Source organism: Bolinopsis microptera, chromosome 8 (genome assembly GCF_026151205.1).
Source record: "Bolinopsis microptera isolate Bmic1 chromosome 8, MBARI_Bmic_1.0, whole genome shotgun sequence".
In the NCBI taxonomy this organism is placed as follows: Eukaryota; Metazoa; Ctenophora; class Tentaculata; order Lobata; family Bolinopsidae; genus Bolinopsis; species Bolinopsis microptera.
In genome coordinates this window covers 13,743,451-13,761,944 of record NC_087079.1, presented here as the reverse complement: position 1 = coordinate 13,761,944, position 18,494 = coordinate 13,743,451, and the positions used below count along the sequence as shown (strand labels likewise).

At 38.7% G+C, this 18,494-nt stretch overlaps 1 protein-coding gene across 1 annotated transcript; it reads right to left on the bottom strand.

Moving 5' to 3' along the window:
• Positions 1-4,716: 4,716 nt before the first annotated feature.
• Positions 4,717-12,383, bottom strand: LOC134820167 (WD repeat-containing protein 91-like). The gene is made up of 4 exons (XM_063830389.1): positions 12,355-12,383; positions 10,873-11,014; positions 6,866-6,954; positions 4,717-6,675 (listed from the first exon to the last, which is right to left on the bottom strand). Exons 1-4 carry the CDS (start codon positions 12,381-12,383, stop codon positions 5,610-5,612), a joined length of 1,326 nt encoding a protein of 441 aa, XP_063686459.1. The 3' UTR covers positions 4,717-5,609.
• Positions 12,384-18,494: the final 6,111 nt, after the last annotated feature.

Genomic DNA, 18,494 nt, shown 5'->3' with positions numbered 1-18,494 from the left:
ATTTAAAAAAATATGTTCATAACCCTACCGCACGGCTCTTCTTGGCTCTTGAAAAAAAAACCAGGTAACAGGGGGGGATGGGCGCGGTTCTTATGGCTTGTGATGGAACGGAGGATGGTTAGGGAGGGGAACATACCATCCCTTTTCTGGTCAGTAGATTTTGATTGAATCTTTTTGTACATTTTTTTTATTTTTCTTTGTGGCGGGGGGGGGGGGGGGGACTCATCGGCGATAAATTTTGTCACTCGAGTGGCGTAAGTTTCGGGATTTACATTTTTAACGGATTTGCATTATCTAAAAAAAAACGTTTCAAAAAATTTTACCCTTAAGCCTGCGCGGGCCCCTTGATTTGGGAAAAAACGTTTTGTTCTGCAAAAAAACATAAAACCACTTTACCATCCCAAAGCCCAAAGCTTAAGGTTTCATAAAACCCACTTAATTTTAGCCCACCCAAAAAATGTAATTCAGGGAATTTTATAGGGGAGTGGGGAAGTGTGCCCCAAACCTTAACATATGGAAAATCACCTTATAAAGCAAATAGTGGTTTTTTACCTCCAGGAACTATCTCGATATTTGCAAAGCAATTCGGGCCCATTGTAGCACACATTTCACCCAAATTTCCAAAAGTTTGGATATTAAAAGTGGGGGAAATGAAATTAGGGTTCCTTAACAGTTCCTACACTCGGGGATATTTTGGATTAAAAACAACAAATTACTAAAGGACGGAACTTTTAATTTATATTTGCTGGTGGGGCAGGGGGCGGCAGTTAAACCTCCCCGTGGTTTCAGGCTTTAGGGGAGAAATTATGGGACAATCGTTAAACCTTTTTGCGTGGATAATTTTCATTGAATAGTACCCCAAGTTATTGGTGGGCCATTGCATTGGTGTATTTACTATAAGTCAGATAACCGCCTCCCATTAAAGTTAACTTTTGATGATTTCCTCCACAGTTTTTCACCAAATAGGTAATTGAGTTTACTTTCCAGGGGGTTTTTACAAAGGGGGGTGGGGGGTGGGGTGGGTACAGCTCAAACCTTTTTAGAAACTGAGGATAAAGTTCCGACTAAAAAAGGATTAAGAACATGAGGGCTGATAAGATAACGGACCATCTACTTTCCTTTTGTGGTATTGGGGTACCCGTGGTTTATTTGCTATTTATTAGGTTAATTTTTTAATCGGGGAATTAGGGTTTATTTTGGGTTATTTACTGATGGTTGTAATTCAGTACATGCTATTTGTTTACTTAAAAGTGGGTTCCCTTAATAGGGGCAGGGGGAAACCGGAGGACTTGGGCCCGTGGTCATTGAACATATTTTTACGGGACAAGGAGATGTTCAGGGACCCAATTAATGTGCAAGGGGGGAATGGACAAGGGAATGGGAACAAGGGGGTTGGACAGGGGATTGACAAGGAAATGGAAAAACCCGTTATTTACGACCCCCAAATTAATTCGGGACAAAAAAAAAATACCGTGGGGAAAAAAAAAGGTGGCCACTCTCGGTGCCTAAAATACACATTTTAATCCCTAGGTTATTGGAATCTAAATTCTGGATTGGAAAGGAGTTAATTGGAGTTACCTTCAAAACCAATAAAACGATTTCTTTCGATAAATACCTAAAAACCCAGCAAAAAGCAATTCATTAAAAAAACTTTGGATTTTTAAATAACTGGGGAAGATTGATTGTACAAGTATAGTATTTAAGTTGTTTCCTTTCATCTTTTACAAATAACTTTTTGGGGGCCGTTTAAAAGCCGGACAAGTTTTATTACTTGGTAATAAACCGAAAACAAACCAACAAAAACTGGGGAATTTTCAAGATGATTTGTGGATGTACTTTTTAACAATGGGGATTGGCTTGGCTTTTATTAAAAAATTAACATACATTTACATCCTCTGATCTTGGAATAGGCGTGCACTTTCTTGTTGAATGACCTTTCGGCTTCTCGTGACTCGTATAGGGAATTTAATGGAGTATTTTCTTTACCCAGGGGCTACACCACAGCAACCCCACATTAGCAATAAAGTCACATTCTACAAATTCCCTCAAAACTTGTTTGGCCGTATATAAAATTATTTCTTTTAATAATTAAATCAGATTAAAAATTACATCCCAATAAATTCACTGGGGGGGTGAAAAACTTCCATTCTTTTATTTTTCAGATCATTTACATAGTCAAATAACGCGACAAATCCCAGGGTCTCAAGGGAAAAAACCACGGGAAAAAAAAAAAAAAAAAAGTTGTTGAGTTTTTTTCGAGCCGATTTTGGGTTTCGAAAGATTATCCCTGGGGTTGGTGGGGGGAAAAATAGGGTAAAACTTTTGGGGGCGGGACTGGGTTTTTGTTTTTCCCGTTAACATTAAAAGGAAATACCGACGGCGGGAAAGATCCCCGTTCTATTTGGACTTATTTTCCAGTAAGTATTGTATGTATTGATTGGTATTAAACTTCTTCAATCGTTTTTTTTTTCTATGGGACAGTGAGACCATTTAACATTTACATGTTACCATGGGGCCGGGGAGGGGAGAGATCTCCATCCAAAAAGGGGATATTAGTCTTGCGTCATCTTGCCCGTTCAATTCCTTATTGTATATATTAAAAACAAAAACTTCGGGGGGCGGGGTTAATCAAAGTATCTCCATCCTTTTTCGGATTTTTCTGGGGCAGCCCAATCTTTTTTTCTTTATTTTACCAAATTCAATCGTGAGGGGTTTCCTTTTACGACTCCAAAAATCGCTATCCCTCTGCTCAGCCTTTTTCTTCCAATAAACGACATCCAATTTTAAGGGGCTTTTCTTTCCTAAGGGCGCCTGCCTCTTGCGATCGTTATTTACCCCCATTTGGCTGATTTCGGGTTTTCCATTCAAGGTACGGGGGGGGGGGGGGGGGGGGGGGGGAGGATTCCCATTACCACCACTTAGTTTTTAACGGGACCTTGGAAACGGTTGGTGGGTTGGGTCAGTTTTTCTCCCAAAAAAACACAGTTAGTGACATGGTTTTTGACTAACGGACTGGTGGGGTTCTTAAATTTTGGCCCCAATTTTCAGAAAAAAAAAAACAGGTTTTAGGTAACATGGTTTACTAAACCCTGGAGGGGTTCTTAACTGCCCCATTTTCCAGAGGAAAAAAAAAAAAAAAAAAACAGTTTTAGTAACATGGTATAAGGGGTTTTTCATTTTTTGGGTGTTTGGGGGGCCAAACCCCAAAAAAAAAAAAAACCATTTTATACCTCCAAGTTTCAATTTTTGGGAATGGGGTTTTTTGAGGGTTTTTATTGTAGTTTTTTTTTTTTGGGGGGTTTTTTTTGTAACATTTAAAAATTTTTTTGTGTAAACTTTTTAATCTTAAATTTCGGAACCTACATTTGAAAAATGGAAACAAAACAAAAAACCCTTAACTAAAAATACGGGGGGTAATAAAAAAATTTTTTTACCATTTCCCAATTGTTTAAATGAGCTGATTAAAGCCCAAATTTTTTATGGGGTGGGGTGGTCTATTTCTATTTAACCAAAAAAAAAAAAAAAAACAGTTAGTTACCCCACGGATTTTTTTCGACAGGTTAAGTTTTTACCGGGCAAACGGCGGCAAAAAGGGGAGTTGGGGGGTGGGGTTCTTTTTTAAACCTATTATCCAAAAAAAAAAAAAAAACAGTTTAGTAACCCGCAAAGGGGGGGTTGGCTTGTGGGGGGGTCTAGTGGACATGCCAAATAATCCAAAAAAAAACCTTTACCACTTAAGTCGGGGGGACGTGGAATTTTGGGTCCGGCCACTTGGTTACCTGATTTTCCTTCCCCCCGTTTCAAGTAGGATGTAAGGTAACCGGATCTTTTCCAAGGGCCCATTCCTACTGGGACATGATTCCAAAACCAAACCGTAAGCCGTTTTGTTTGCTTTTTTTTACTGTTCAGTAAAGGGAAGCAAGTTTGTTATTGAAAGCCCTTCCTTTTAAAAACATTTCTTTCATTTTTCTTAACTCGATGTTGGGAAAAACCACCTCCACTCTCCCAGGGAATTCTGCGTAAAGGCAGTTACTGATGTGGAAAGGGAACTCTTAAATTTTCTTGTCTGCACCTATGGAGTTCGTGTTTAACCATGTCCTCACTTTTCCATAGGGGTCAGAAATGGGTAAGAAAACAGCTGCGTGATGTAGATTCGCACCCACTTTGTTGTTAATGCTTATGTTCTTTACTTCTTTCCCCCAAAAAATGTTATTTTGAGTTGGGGTTAAAAAGCTCCGGTGGTAGCTTTTTCCAATCCCTGGGGACACTTATTTTCTTTTAGCGATCTTGCAAATCCGATGTTTAATTTTTGGCCACCCCCAAATAAGTGGAATTTGGAGTTGACTTTGGCTTTGCAGGAGTTTTTCATATCGGGGGGGGAACAGTACTATTCTTATGGGGTCCTCTTAAATTCTCTGGGGAGTGTGGGTTTGCTGCGGGACGTATCTTTCCCCAAATTAACCCATTGGATCCCGGGTGTTTTCTTTGCGTTTAAAACCCCAAGCACCACAGTTTATTTCGCAAAATTGGGGTCGTAGTTTCTGCCAGGTCCCTCGGGGGAACAGGTTTTGTCAATCCCCATTGCCTGCTTATGTGTATCAGCATAGTCCTCATCCCCTCTGACCTCGACTGGACCCAACAATTTTTTCTGGTTGGTCCTAGAACTTTGGTCTGTTTACTTGAAGAAGGTTAAAAAAACCACCGGGCGGGATTATTTGACAGATTTGTACTAATATAGCTCTATTACAGAAATACGTACTTTCTAATTGTGTAGAGTCAGAAGACCAACCTTCATTAAAGGCAAATATGTCACGCGGTGCCAAAAAATATTCAAACATAGTTACTGACATGTACAATCATTAGTGTAATACGAGTTAAGGATCTCAGTGTTGTATGTACTTTTTAGTTAATTTAATAATCATGAACATCTCCAATTTATTGCTTAGGGGTCGTTCACATATAACGTAATCATTTTTTGGAACATTTATACCCCTGCCCCCCTCCGTAATCAGTTTTACACATAGCTATTGTGTCAAAATTACACTAGCGTAATCATTCGGAAACCCCCCTCCCCCCTCAGCTGATTACGTAATATGTGAACGACCCCTTAGTGCTTATCCTAATCTGCCGGTGGTACCACATGTGGGTAATTAAAGGTAATGGCATTTAGTTCTGACAGAAAGTTAAAATTTAAAGAATTATATACCTCATCATACATCAATACACGATAAATATGTTCAAGCAACACGCGTGCCTTTTACACTCCAAACGCGGCGAATTTCAAAGGAAATCTCAAATCCGCGTGTTCAGAACGCGCGTGAAAGTGTTAAAATTGCATACTTTTATCAGTAATATTTTTAGACGCGTCACATTATTGCGATCACAAAAATGCGACCATTTTGTCGCCCTTATCCATGGATTGTGAGATTCTTAGCAATTATTTGGTGTAACTAAATCTTAATAAACATCGTAATTTAAGCACATTAGACAGAGCGGATAAAAACAGCATTATAAATTATATTTACACAAAAGTCAAATCATTAAAATCACAAAAAACCAAAATCATACTCATAAAATATCTTCTGACTTCATTCCTATCGCAATTTCTGCTATAAAAGTCCGATAATCCTGGCAATGCCCGACGTGGTGGCCGTTAGGCACAGCCTAGTGCTATACGGCACATGCCAGTCAACGCAACTAACTTTGGAGCCCTGGGAAGGCAACACACTGTCCTCCACCAACCCGTTCTCGATCGAGTAAACAACAGCTTGGAAACCCCGGCCAACTAACAAATACTTTCCTTCCGAGTCCAGAGCAATGTCACGACCAAAATGCTGCACGTTTTGTGGGGGCGTGTCTGAGACAGGGATATTGTAGAGACATTGAGACATAGGGTACAGTCTCCATTGAGACAGCGACCCGTCTTTACAGTACGCAAACACAGTGTTCTCATCAACACTAAACTTGACTGTGGTAATAGCAGCGGAGCTAGCCTGCCAGCCCATTATACACTGGTAGTCAGCATATACCCTTATCATCCCGTCCATAGCACCACAAACCAACAGGTTACCATTGTGGTTGTAGTGAGTGGATGTTATAGGTGATGGAAGGGGCGTTATCTCCAGGACTTGTAAACACTCCCTAGTCTTGCAGTCCCAGACTATAAACTCGGACGTTTTCTGTTCCTTGTCAGTGCCCGAAGAGACGAGATGAGTACATGCTACGTTCGAGGCCAGGGAGATTACCCTGAGGTTATCTGTAGGGTGGCTAAGTTCCTGGGTTATTTTCCTGTTGCTGATGTTCAGTATTTTAATCTTGCTGTCACCCGTACCAACATAGAGTAGTTTGTCTATTTTAGTCGCCCAGTGCAAACTGTAAATGCCGCTTTTGAACACAAAACTGTGAAGCGTCTTTATGTCCGGTGAGAAAGTCCAAACTTTCAGGGTACCGTTGATATCACTAGTGGCACAGAACATGCCCTCACAGCTGAACCGCGCAAATATCAGCGGCGCTGTGTGCTCGGTGTAATCCCGGTGGTTGAGGCTGGTGAAACTGCCGTTCTTGTGCCGGGGTATTGAAGTTGAGGGCTGATCAGTGTGGGGAGAGCGGGCTGCTGCTTCGGGGGACCGGCTGGCGGATATTATGTAGAAATCTTCTGCTATATCTAGATCTGACCTGGGAACATGGGCTTTGTTAGTATTTGAAAGTGTATTTAGTTGTGGTGTTATGTAGTAGCAAATAAGAATATATACTTGATTATGGAAATCAATAGAAATATACTTAATTACTAAAAAGAGTGATTGTTAGATTAGCAAAGGAGTAAAACACAAAACATTAACTCATTTATCACTCACTGATATCTCACCTTGTAACGAGGTTTTTGTTAAGGTTGTTGTTCTCTTCCAACTGGTGAACACTAGAAGTGTCCTGTAGCTTCATCTTTAGTACGGTCACCTGACAGAAGTAGTATTAAACAATTGGTGGCAACATGACAAAAGGAATGATAAACAAATCCTTCGATAAGTAAGTATGATCTGAGTGCAAGGAAAAGAAAAGGAACAAACTCTAGATTGTAAAACAGAAACATCAATGATTTTGGATTTAGCCGATTTTATAGTCGGATCCCAACCGTTCTAAAAGGCTATCTCGTTAGCTTTTCGTGTTAAAAGCGATTTCTCAACGGTTATCACCTCTCTAGATGATTCTTAAAACATTTGGACACTATTGCATTTTTTTCAAAAATGCAATAGTGGCGTTTACGGCCACACCCTTTTTCAGGGTTTCGCGGTCAGTCGAATTTTTGTATTTCAGCCCAGGAAGGTCTTAAAGACTATTCCGATACACCAAAATGTGCCTAATAGCCTTATTTATATACAATTTATGAAGCAACATATACCTTAAAATGCTTCATTTCGGAAATATGGCCGAAAAACGGTTTTTGGCTTGACGCAGTTCATAATTTCCGTGATTTTTGGCATTTCCGCCTAGGAAGGTCGTAGAGACTATTCTGATACACCAAAATGTACATAATGGCCACATTGATATACAACTTATGAAGCAACATATACCCTAAAAGGCTTATTTTCGGAAATGTGGCTGAAAAACGGATTTTTGCTGAGCGAAAAATGACAATATTCACAAATGGGCTATTGGACTGTTAACTAGAAAGGTCTTTTATAACCTCTATAACAAATATTGCTCATGAGTCTTTAAAAAGACTCATGAGCAATATTTGTCACAAGATGTAAGATGACTCACTTTGTGTCCAGAAACTCCTACAAAAATTGGAGAATGATCTATTTTATTGGGCATCTCTCTTAATGGGCCAAGCCAGCAGCATATTTGTGTCTTACGAAAGGGCAATTTTTCAAAATTACGGTTTCTTAAGGTCAAAGGGTCGGCTGCTAACAGCAAATTGTTCGCAATTGCCGACTCATGCACGTCATATAGTTATACTGAAAAACGCTCACTTTAGGAGTCATCAGTAAATAAGTTTAACTACTGCATGATTTGTGAAAACTCCAACAATTAATTTTCATTGGCACCATGATTTAAATAGAATGTGTGCCGCAAACCAAAATTCAACTTCAAACTTTTTATTTATTCGTGCCATGAAACCATGATATATGTACCAAGAATACCGGGCCTAAAATAAATCGGCACTGGATCCGGGCCAGACTGTTGCTTGACCGCTGACCAGTACCCCACTTTATAATTATGATTGATTTCGCTGCCTCGACCAATATTGGTCTGTAATCCCTGGATTGAGATCTGTTGGCTGCAGTTAAATTTAGTTAATTTCCTATAATACCGCAGTGGTTTGGTGCCCACTTCAGAATGACCACATATTCTTTTTTTCAGTCGCATAGATTTTCCCATCGTATGATAATGATATTGCGTGTCATTCCCTCGGTTTTTAATCAAGTGGTGACTGGCTAGTTCTTCTATTATTATAGCTGTGAGCTGCCTCAAGATCTTATCTGGAGCATGGGCTATATATATATATCCTCGAACAAGTAGGTACAGTATGCCATCTGCAAAGCAACAACTCTAAAATATAAAACACGGCGGAGGTATAAGACCCAACGTATGGGTACTGACTTTTGGCCCACCCTGTATAATAGAAGGTCTCGAGAAGGTCTCGAGATTTAGCTATTGAGGTTTCACATGTGAAATTTTTCCAGCTTTGGGTAAGGTGGACTTTAGAGCGGGGAGGGGATCAAAATCTGAACGATCTCTTACTTACGGGACACTACGGATCTCGGGCCTAATACTAATAGCTGGTTTTTAATGAGAGGTTGAAGTCTGGACCTAGATAGTCAACGTGAGGATAGCTTGAGGATTTAGGATGCTATGCCTGCCTTTCATGGGGTTTTGTAACCCCGAAAGCTGGTATATCTTATCTCACTTAACCTGGCCTTGGTTACATCCCGTGCATGTTTAATTCCTGTTTAATTTAATTCCTGTTTAATTCCCGTGCTATTTCGAATATATAATTAGATTTAAAGGTCCAATATCAAGCAAAAAAGTCTGATCTCCGGTACTGATGTTACACTTACATGATTTCCGACGCGAGGATCTCCGAAGTCCGATCTTAAAGTTGGATCTCAGAGCCAAAAAGAGGAACCTAAGCCTTGGTTCCTCTCTTTGAGAGTCAAACAGGAAATTCGGTGTTATCAACTCAAACTCGGATTCGTAGCACAATTGAAAAACCAAAGAATAAAAATCTTAATGAATTTCCCGACATCCTAAAATTAATATCAGGTCGTATTCGGTTCGGTGGCCCAAACTCCAGTAGGTTACAAGACTTAAGTTCAAGTCGAGGAACACTTTGATTCAGCATGATCCTTGACTAGTTGGATTTTTCCCATACCATGCAGTTGTTACTTTGTTATCTACTAATCACTCCTAAACTGAGCGTTTTAGAGTCGAATCTCGAACCCTGCCATTCGGCCAAGAAATCTTAATCTGAAGTTCTAGAATTACAGTTCTAATGTTCTAGTACTAATGTATTAGTGCCCTAGATAAGATGTCGAGGCAGCTGTAACAACAAAAGAGACAGCCAGTAACCAATTGATAAAAAAACGAGGGAATGACACACATTATCATACGATGGGAAAATATATGCGAACCAAACCACTGCACTGCGGTATTACTATTATGGTAAATGAGCTAAATTAAACTGCAGCCAACAGATCTCAATCCAGGGATTACAGACCAATATTGGTCGAGGCAGTGAAGTCAATTATAATTATAAAGTGGGGTACTGGTCAGTGGTCAAGCAACAGTCTGGCCCGGATCCAGTGCCAAATTATTTTAGGTCCGGTATTCTTAGTATATATCATGGTTTCATAGAATCAGGAAATAAATCAAAAGTTGAATTCTGGTCATTACATTTTGGCTAAATTGGTGCCAATGAAAATTAATTGTTGGAGTTTTCACAAATCATGCAGTAGTTAAACTTATTTACTGATGACTCCTAAAGTGAGCGTTTTTCAGTATAACTATATGACGTGCATGAGTCGGCAATTGCGAACAATTTGCTGTTAGCAGCCGACCCTTTGACCTTAAGAAACCGTAATTTTGAAAAATTGCCCTTTCGTAAGACACAAATATGCTGCTGGCTTGGCCCATTAAGAGAGATGCCCAATAAAGTAGATCATTCTCCAATTTTTGTAGGAGTTTCTGGACACAAAGTGAGTCATCTTACATCTTGTGACAAATGTTGCTCATGAGTCTTTAAGACCTTTCTAGTTAACAGTCCAATAGCCCATTTGTGAATATTGTTATTTTCGCTCGGCAAAAATCCGTTTTTCAGCCATATTTCCGAAAATAAGCCTTTTAGGGTATATGTTGCTTCATAAGTTGTATATCAATATGGCCATTATGTACATTTTGGTGTATCAGAATAGTCTCTACGACCTTCCTAGGCGGAAATGCCAAAAATCACGAAAATTATGAACTGCGTCAAGCCAAAAACCGTTTTTCGGCCATATTTCCGAAATGAAGCATTTTGGTGTATCGGAATAGTCTTTAAGACCTTCCTGGGCTGAAATACAAAAATTCGACTGACCGCAAAACCCTGAAAAAGGGTGTGGCCGAAAACGCCACTATTGCATTTTTTTCAAAAATGCAATAGTGTCCAAATGTTTTAAGAATCATCTAGAGAAGTGATAACCGTTAAGAAATCGCTTTTAACACGAAAAGCTAACGAGATTCCGTTTCGTCTCTGACTATTAATCTTACAAACTTAAAAAAACTAAAGCACTTGGATTAATACACTCTGGAACTTAATAATGATGTACAGTGTACATTGTACATTATGTACAGTGAACACTGTACATAGTGTACAGACCTACATAGTTCACATACCTCTCGCTGTAACTGTTGTTTCTCCTCCACTTCATCAAAAGTATTGTCCTTCCACTGTAAGAGTGCAGGTAGCGGCACCGCGTCCAGCACAGTGCTAATGAAGTTCTGGAGGGAGGTGTGTACCGTGTCGCACCAAATTCGCCTGAAGAGGTGCTGAATTAATAAAGTTATCTTTGACTTTAGGCTCTTGTCTTTAGGACCTTGAATCCTTTAGTCGTTATTTTTATTTGAAAAGTAACAAAAGCAAGATTAAACGACAATTATATCCGTGTTTATTTGATTAAAGGTAAACCTTTTAACAGGAATGTCTCACAGTTGGAATTGATGAAATTTCAAATGAGCAGTTAAAGTACGGTTCTCCTGGACTTCTGCCTTGGTTAAAAGATTTGTTTGAAACTGTATGGAAAAGTGAGGATATTCCTAGTGATTGGAGGAAAGGAATCATCACCATCATCCCAAAGAAAGGGGACCTCACATATTGCAACAACAACAGAGGGATAACTCTACGCTCCACCGTATCGAAGTTATTTCAAATCGTGTTGTTAAAAAGACTAAGTAATGGGCTTGAAAAGTTACTTAGAGAAAATCAGTGTGGTTTCAGGAGAAACCGTTCTTGTATAGATCAGCTATACTCCCTTCATTGTATAATACACAATTATATAGAATTCAACGTCCCTTTGTATATAAACTTTATTGATTTTAAAGCTGCTTTTGATTCAATCAATCGTGACTTTATTTGGAAAGCTTTTGAACATTATGGTCTTCCAACAAAATACATCAATGTTTTCAAAGCGTTCTTTAGAGCAACTGAAAGTGCAGTTCGTGTCAATGGGGAATTGACAAGATGGTTTGATGTCGATTCGGGGACTGGACAAGGTGATGTGCAAGGGCCTCCCATTTTCAACCTTGTACTTAACTGGGGATTAGAACTTGCCGAGAAGTTTAAAAATATATCGCGTGGTTTTACTCTTCAGTACAGACAAAGTTCTAGACAACCAGAAAAATGTGTCATTGATTTGGACTATGCTGATGACATAGCAGGCATGGATGACACTGTCGAGGGACTGCAAGAAACAACGGACAATATTGCGAAATACTGTGGGCTTGGGGGTTTAAACGCAAAGAAAACAGCGATCATGGTAATTGGGAAAGATACGTCGCAGCACCCACTCCCAGAGAATAGGACCATAGATATTACTGTCGATGGAAACTCTGCAAAGCAGGTCACTCAATTCACTTATTTGGGTGCCAAAATTACATCGGATGGCAAGATCGATAAAGAAATAAGTGTCAGGATTGGAAAAGCAACCGGAGCTTTTAACCAACTCAATAACATTTGGAAGAATAAGAACATAAGCATTAACAACAAAGTGCGAATCTACATCGCAGCTGTTCTTACCATTCTGACCTATGGAAGTGAGACATGGAACACGACTCAAGTGCAGACAAGAAGATTAGAGTCTTTCCATCAGTACTGCTTACGCAGAATCCTGAGAGTGAGGTGGTTCCATCGAGTAAGAAATGAAGATGTTTTAAGAAGGGCTTCAATAACTGCTCTTACTGACATAATAGCAACAAAACGGCTACGTTGGTTTGGACATGTCAGTAGAATGCCTGAAGATCGGTTACCTTACTATCTACTTGAACGGGGGAGGATCAGGTACCAAGTGCCGGACATCACGTCGACTAAGTGTAGTTTTGGATATTTTTCACTAGACCCACCCACCCCCTTTGCGGTACTAACTGTTTTTTTGGTGAGATTTTCCTGTGAAATTCGCCGCGTTGAGTGTTAAAGCACGCGTGTTGCTTGAACATATTTATCGGTATTGATGTATATGAGGTATATATTCTTTAAATTTTAACTTTCTGTCAGAGACTATATGCCATTACCTTTAATTACCCCATGTGGTACACCGGCAGATTAGGATAAGCACTAAGGGGTTTTCGTTCACGTATATTAACGTAATCAGCTGAGGGGGGAGGGGGGTTTCCGAATGATTACGCTAGTGTATTGACTCAAAGCTATGTGTAAAATGATTACGGAGGGGGGCAGGGGTATAAATGTTCCCAAAAAAATGATTACTTATAAATGTGAAGGACGCCCCTAAGCAATAAATTGGAGATGTTTCATGATTATTAAATTAACTAAAAAGTACAGTACAACACTGAGATCCTTAACTCGTAATTACACTAATGATTGTACATGTCCAGTAACGATGTTTGAATATCTTTGGCACGCGTGGACAATTTGCCTTTAAATGAAGTTGGTCTTCTGACTCTACACATTAGAAAGTAACTATTTCTGTAGCTCAGAGAGCTATATTAGTACCGAGAATCTGACATTTGAAGGTTGATACACATAAACTCTCTTTATATTCGATTTTGTAAATTGCTCGTTTTCATCTTCGTTAATTAAATAATTTCTGAACTCAGTTTAGAGTGACATTCCTAGTCCTAGACAGGTTGATATAGCCTATAGGGTTCTTATCAGCAGTGAGCCGGGAATCCACACATCGACTCCATTAATACGTCAATGTGTGGATCTCTTACAAAACGCATTTTCGCTTTTCTGACGTGCAAGGATTGTGCAAGATCACCTAGTAAGTACGCCGTATGGGTGCTAGAGTTACTCAAAGTTAGCTTTAGACGTGTAATCCTATCATACTATACCATATACGACAAAAGATGCTGCATTCGTATTCTGTACTTTCATAACACCCAGTGCTTCATCATATTTTGCCCTTTGTTTGAATTTTCGAGAAATGGACTCTATGGTTGAAGGTCCATCTGCTTTAAATTCTACCGTAGAAACGTCAGTAAACTATTTCCTCGGATACTTCCTCCCTGTCGTCACTGGAATCACCATACCTCTAGTGATGACTAACTTGGCTGTTTTTATCAACACTGGAATCCTCAACTCACCATCCAACCTCATCTACTTCAACCTGGTCATCATGGACTTGCTTAATTCTGCAGTCGGGATCATGGTTTCAATTGATCTGGCCCATAACCGCAACAACAAGTTATCCAATCCATGGCGCAAAGAACATTATATTAGCAGCTACATATTTTACTTGGCCTTCGATGCGAGAATCCTCCTTGTGCTTGGACTTTGCATAATAAAAGTTCTTTGGACGAAAATGTCAGCTCTGGACGTTATTAAAAACCTGAAGAAATGTTCTCCGAGCAACAGTAGGTTTACTACGTCACCAGTCTCCTCTGCTTTCTCTTTGCTGATGTATTTGAGAAGAGGGATGGCAAGTATAAACTTTTCTCGTCGACATTTGTAGAAGTGATGGACGTGACAGAAAGTGGCCTGATTCTCACCATACTCATCATGTCCTGCTACACAAAAGTGATGATCAGCTCAACAAATCAAGGATAAAAGAAACTCCAAGTAAAAGCTGGCCCTCAAACACAGTTTCCTGATCTCCCTCAACTTCTTCTTCTCCTATTCTTACCACATTGCTCACTGTACGGCCAGGATCTACCTCATGAAAAAGTGGAACCACAAACTTGAATGTGAACATGATTGGAATATTCTGGTCTGCGATGAGCTCTACTTAGGAGTCAGCTTCATGTGTATTCACAGTTTGGTAAACAGTCTTATTCTACTCTGGCAGGTGAGAAAATGCTGCGAAAAATATTACGTACGGGTAAATGCCTCACAGAATGGCTAGCCTCACAGAATGGCCAAATTTGTAAATGTTTTTGTAACTAATTTTTTTTTTAAAAACTGGTAGGTTTTGTGGATACCATATGAAACAAAAGTCTTCTGGCAACACTTCCTGTGGTGAAATCATTAACTAGGACCACATTTTCTGGCATAAATATGACTGTTTATGTAGAAATTTTGAGCACTGAAAAATTTGTTTTCAAATTTTTGAACTAAGTTTACATTTTGGTGAGAACTTCTGGCACCAGTATGACAGAAGATGTTTAAAGAATAGTATTCATCAAACAAAACGAACATTGTTCAATATAGGAAGAAAAAAATGCTAAAATGGCTACACGCCTCACAAAATGGCCAAAATATGCCTCACAAAATTTGTTTTCAAATTTTTGAACTAAGTTTGCATTTTGGTGAGAACTTCTGGCACCAGTATGACAGAAGATGTTTAAAGAATAGTATTCATCAAACAAAACGAACATTGTTCAATTTAGGAAGAAACAAAATGTTAAAATGGCTAAACGCCTCACAAAATGGCCAAAATATGCCTCACAAAATGGCCAAAATTTAAAACTCCTTTTATTCAATGAAACCATAAGTCTAAAGTATTCACAAGCTATTTATCATACAATAACACCCCAGATGGAGTGTTTTTACAGCCGAATGAAGGTTATAAATCATGAAATCAGGGAATATGAACAACGCCACACAAAATGGCCATTTTTGGTGTAGGAAATTATGCCCTTTTTATTCAGTTCTAAGAAATTTCACCTATATGGGGGTGTTAACAAGGCATATTAATACCAGCAGCATGCCTGAAACAAGAGCCAAAGGTTTTAGAAAAATAAAATTTTCTCGTTTTCTTTTTTTTTTTGCCATTTTGTCAGGCATTTTTTCTTTTTTGTGAAATAATTTTTCACAGCTCAGTTTTTTCGTGAGTTTTAGGTTAAAACCCCATTCCTTAATAGGTTTTCTAAGAACGTGTGGTGATAGAAATTTAAAAAGTATCTCCATCAACAAAATTATAGAAATTCAGATTTGGCCATTCTGTGAGGCATGTTTTTTTGGAGGAAGATTTTCCGGCCAATTTTTCTCAAAGAAAAAATGGTTATGAGATTAAATGAACCCCCGGGAAGAAAAATATGAGTGTCAACTTAGCTTCTTATGAGATAAAAACTGGAATAAAGTGTGTTTTGTGACTTTGAGAGACCTTCCTTTTTTTGGCCATTCTGTGAGGCAAATACCCGTAGGTTTGATCGCAGAAAAGTAAAAATTGTAACCATATTATTTTAAAGTACGGGGGTTCCTTCACAGAAAAAAGATAACAATTTGAATATAATAATTACCGACGAATCTAATTTGAATTCGTACTAATATAAATTTAACCGCCGCTGTTTTCAGAAGCAGACACGAAAGTTCTTGAAAAGAAAAGGCAGACTCTGCCTTGAAGACTGCTTGAACTGTTGTGTAGATGACATAGAACGCGAGAGTTTAGTTCATCATACTTTCCCATCTCTGAGAAGAAATTGAGCATTTTTATCAATTGGGTGTATCACGTGACCAAACAATTTCCTTCGCCGATAACTATTGAATCAATAATAATAATATTTTTGTTTTATGAACCAGGTTACTATTGATTATTGAAACATTTCTTATGATTTTCCTAAATACAAACAGACAGTCGTTATAGATTTAGGAGTTTTCTCGAACTTTATCATGTTCAAAAATACATTTTTTATATTTTTAGGGATTATTCACATATTGAAAAGCTTCATCCACATTCCACATATTGAAAAGCTAACAGTAACCGTGTAATTTCTACAATAGCTATCTGCTATCATGCACGTTAAAATGACTTATAACTGAGGGGAGGGGTTCTCAAATGGTAAAAAATGTGGCTTATATAATATTAATATGCAATACCAATACCAAATAGCATTGTGCCAATTACATATTTTCCTTTGATTATCTGAATAATTGAGTGATAACAGACAATTTGATTTAGTTCTATTTTAACACATAGCGTATCTGATTTGTATCAGAAATTAGGCAAATTTATGAGAAATTTCGATCAGATATTGTTTACCTAACCTATTAATTAAGTTTACCTAATAAGTAATAAGTGTGGACAATTATCCACCTCCTAGTCCTACAGAGTAATATTAACGTAGATGAAGCTTGCTTATCGTTAAGTCTTCTCGAAATTGACTTTATAGTTGTTTCTGATAGAGGTGAGAGATATCTATCAGTACAGCTATTTTTGGCCCCCATGGAAAAATATCGTTCCTAGCCGAAATTATCACGCAATACAATTATTTTAATTACACATTAGCGCTGACCTTGGACCGGCGATAATTATTAGGGGTCACGTTTACATATTCCGTAATAATAAATTTTTGAAAAATTGTTACCCCATGGCCCTCCCCTTTCCGTAATCAGTTTTACTCATAGCTAATGCTATTGAATTGTGTCAAAAGTGCACAGTACTAGCGTAATCATTTGGAAACCCCCCTCCCCCTCGACTGATTACATAATATGTGAACGATCCTGGACCCCTTAGCGGAGCTGGAGGCCGGAGGCAAATCATTTGAGGGGGGGTCACAATCACCGGTCACCCTAAATCTAATTGTTTCGAGATAGCAGTTGACCAACGAACTTATAGTTATAGCGGCCCGTGACCGAAATTCTGAGGGGGTTCCGAAACCTGCGGGCGCCCACTGTGCACTGGTAGTGGTGCCCGCGGGGCAGCCGCGCCCATATTTGATATCTGAGTTAAAATTATTACAACTCGGAGGGGGGTGGGGTTAAGGCAGGGGTAATGGTATCTTTTGATAATTACTTTCTATAAAATTACCTCAATGAGTCAGTTGAGATAAAGAGCTCAAACATAGCCTCTGGCTTTGGATGATATACCGATTCATTTTTATAGCTTACCGATTATAATGCAATCTGGAGGTTGGTTCGTTGGGACAACAGCACCGTTCTGACAAGTTGCCTTGTTGCCTCCCTTGTTGACGAAATCAGGTGGACAAGTCAAATATATCTCCTTTCCATTTTCAACTGGCAAATCAGGAATTGTTTGTACGTTTTTCCAGTTCAAATGAAGGGTCTGGCATTCTATTTCTGAAAAATATAGTACATGATCAAAATTGTTGATGGTGGTGTTTTTAAGGAATAAATAATTGTCAATGGTGACGTTAACTTTTAAATTCGACATCTTACATGAATTTCAATTATTGATTATGATAATATTTTATAATTTTTCTAATGTATGTAATTATTGAAAGAGTGCTTAAAAAAGTGTTAAAGTTAATGCTTATTATCACAAATTTAAATGTTGAACTACACTTTAACGTTTTATTGACAATTTACTGAACGACAGATGAATGATATCTCCACTTCATGGTGTGTTTTCACACACATTTCACTATAAAATAATATAGTGTACTTTATACTATTTCCAAGCTATTCATAAGAGAACTCTCGATATTATTTGTCATTTAACATATTTAATTCTTTCTCTTTAATACAATTCACCTGTTACAACAACTTCAGCTACATTTATGTTCCCTATACTCTTGCTGAGCTTTACAGTGTCCCCGTCAGTGTCACAGATCAGTGTGTAGATCTGGTCTGCCTGCTCTAGTCCATATGTTAGTTGGAGTGTTCCGCAGGAGTTCTGTTTTACCTCTCCCTGGTACACTGACACATCTACGTTGTTATGACCATCCACACACATCTTAAAATTAGCTTCTTCCTCCGCACACCATTGAGTTTCAGGACGGTGTTGGTACCAGTTGGTATAAAACATGTGGTAGATAAAGACCTTGTGGATAAAGTAGGTTCTATCAAACTCTAACTTTAGCCAGCTTTGTCCAATTACAGTGGCAGCTACAGTTGAGAGGTCTTTATCGATTGCATGTGTTGCTGCAAATTGTTCCTCGCTGAGCCT

Coding starts and splice junctions, on each gene's coding strand:
- LOC134820167 (XM_063830389.1), bottom strand. CDS start 12,383: ATGGAACCACCTCACTCTCAGGATTCTGC. Junction 11,015..12,354: donor CCTCACTCTCAGGATTCTGC/GTAAGCAGTACT, acceptor GCACCTCTTCAG/GCGAATTTGGTGCGACACGG. Junction 6,676..6,865: donor AACAAAAACCTCGTTACAAG/GTGAGATATCAG, acceptor CCATGTTCCCAG/GTCAGATCTAGATATAGCAG.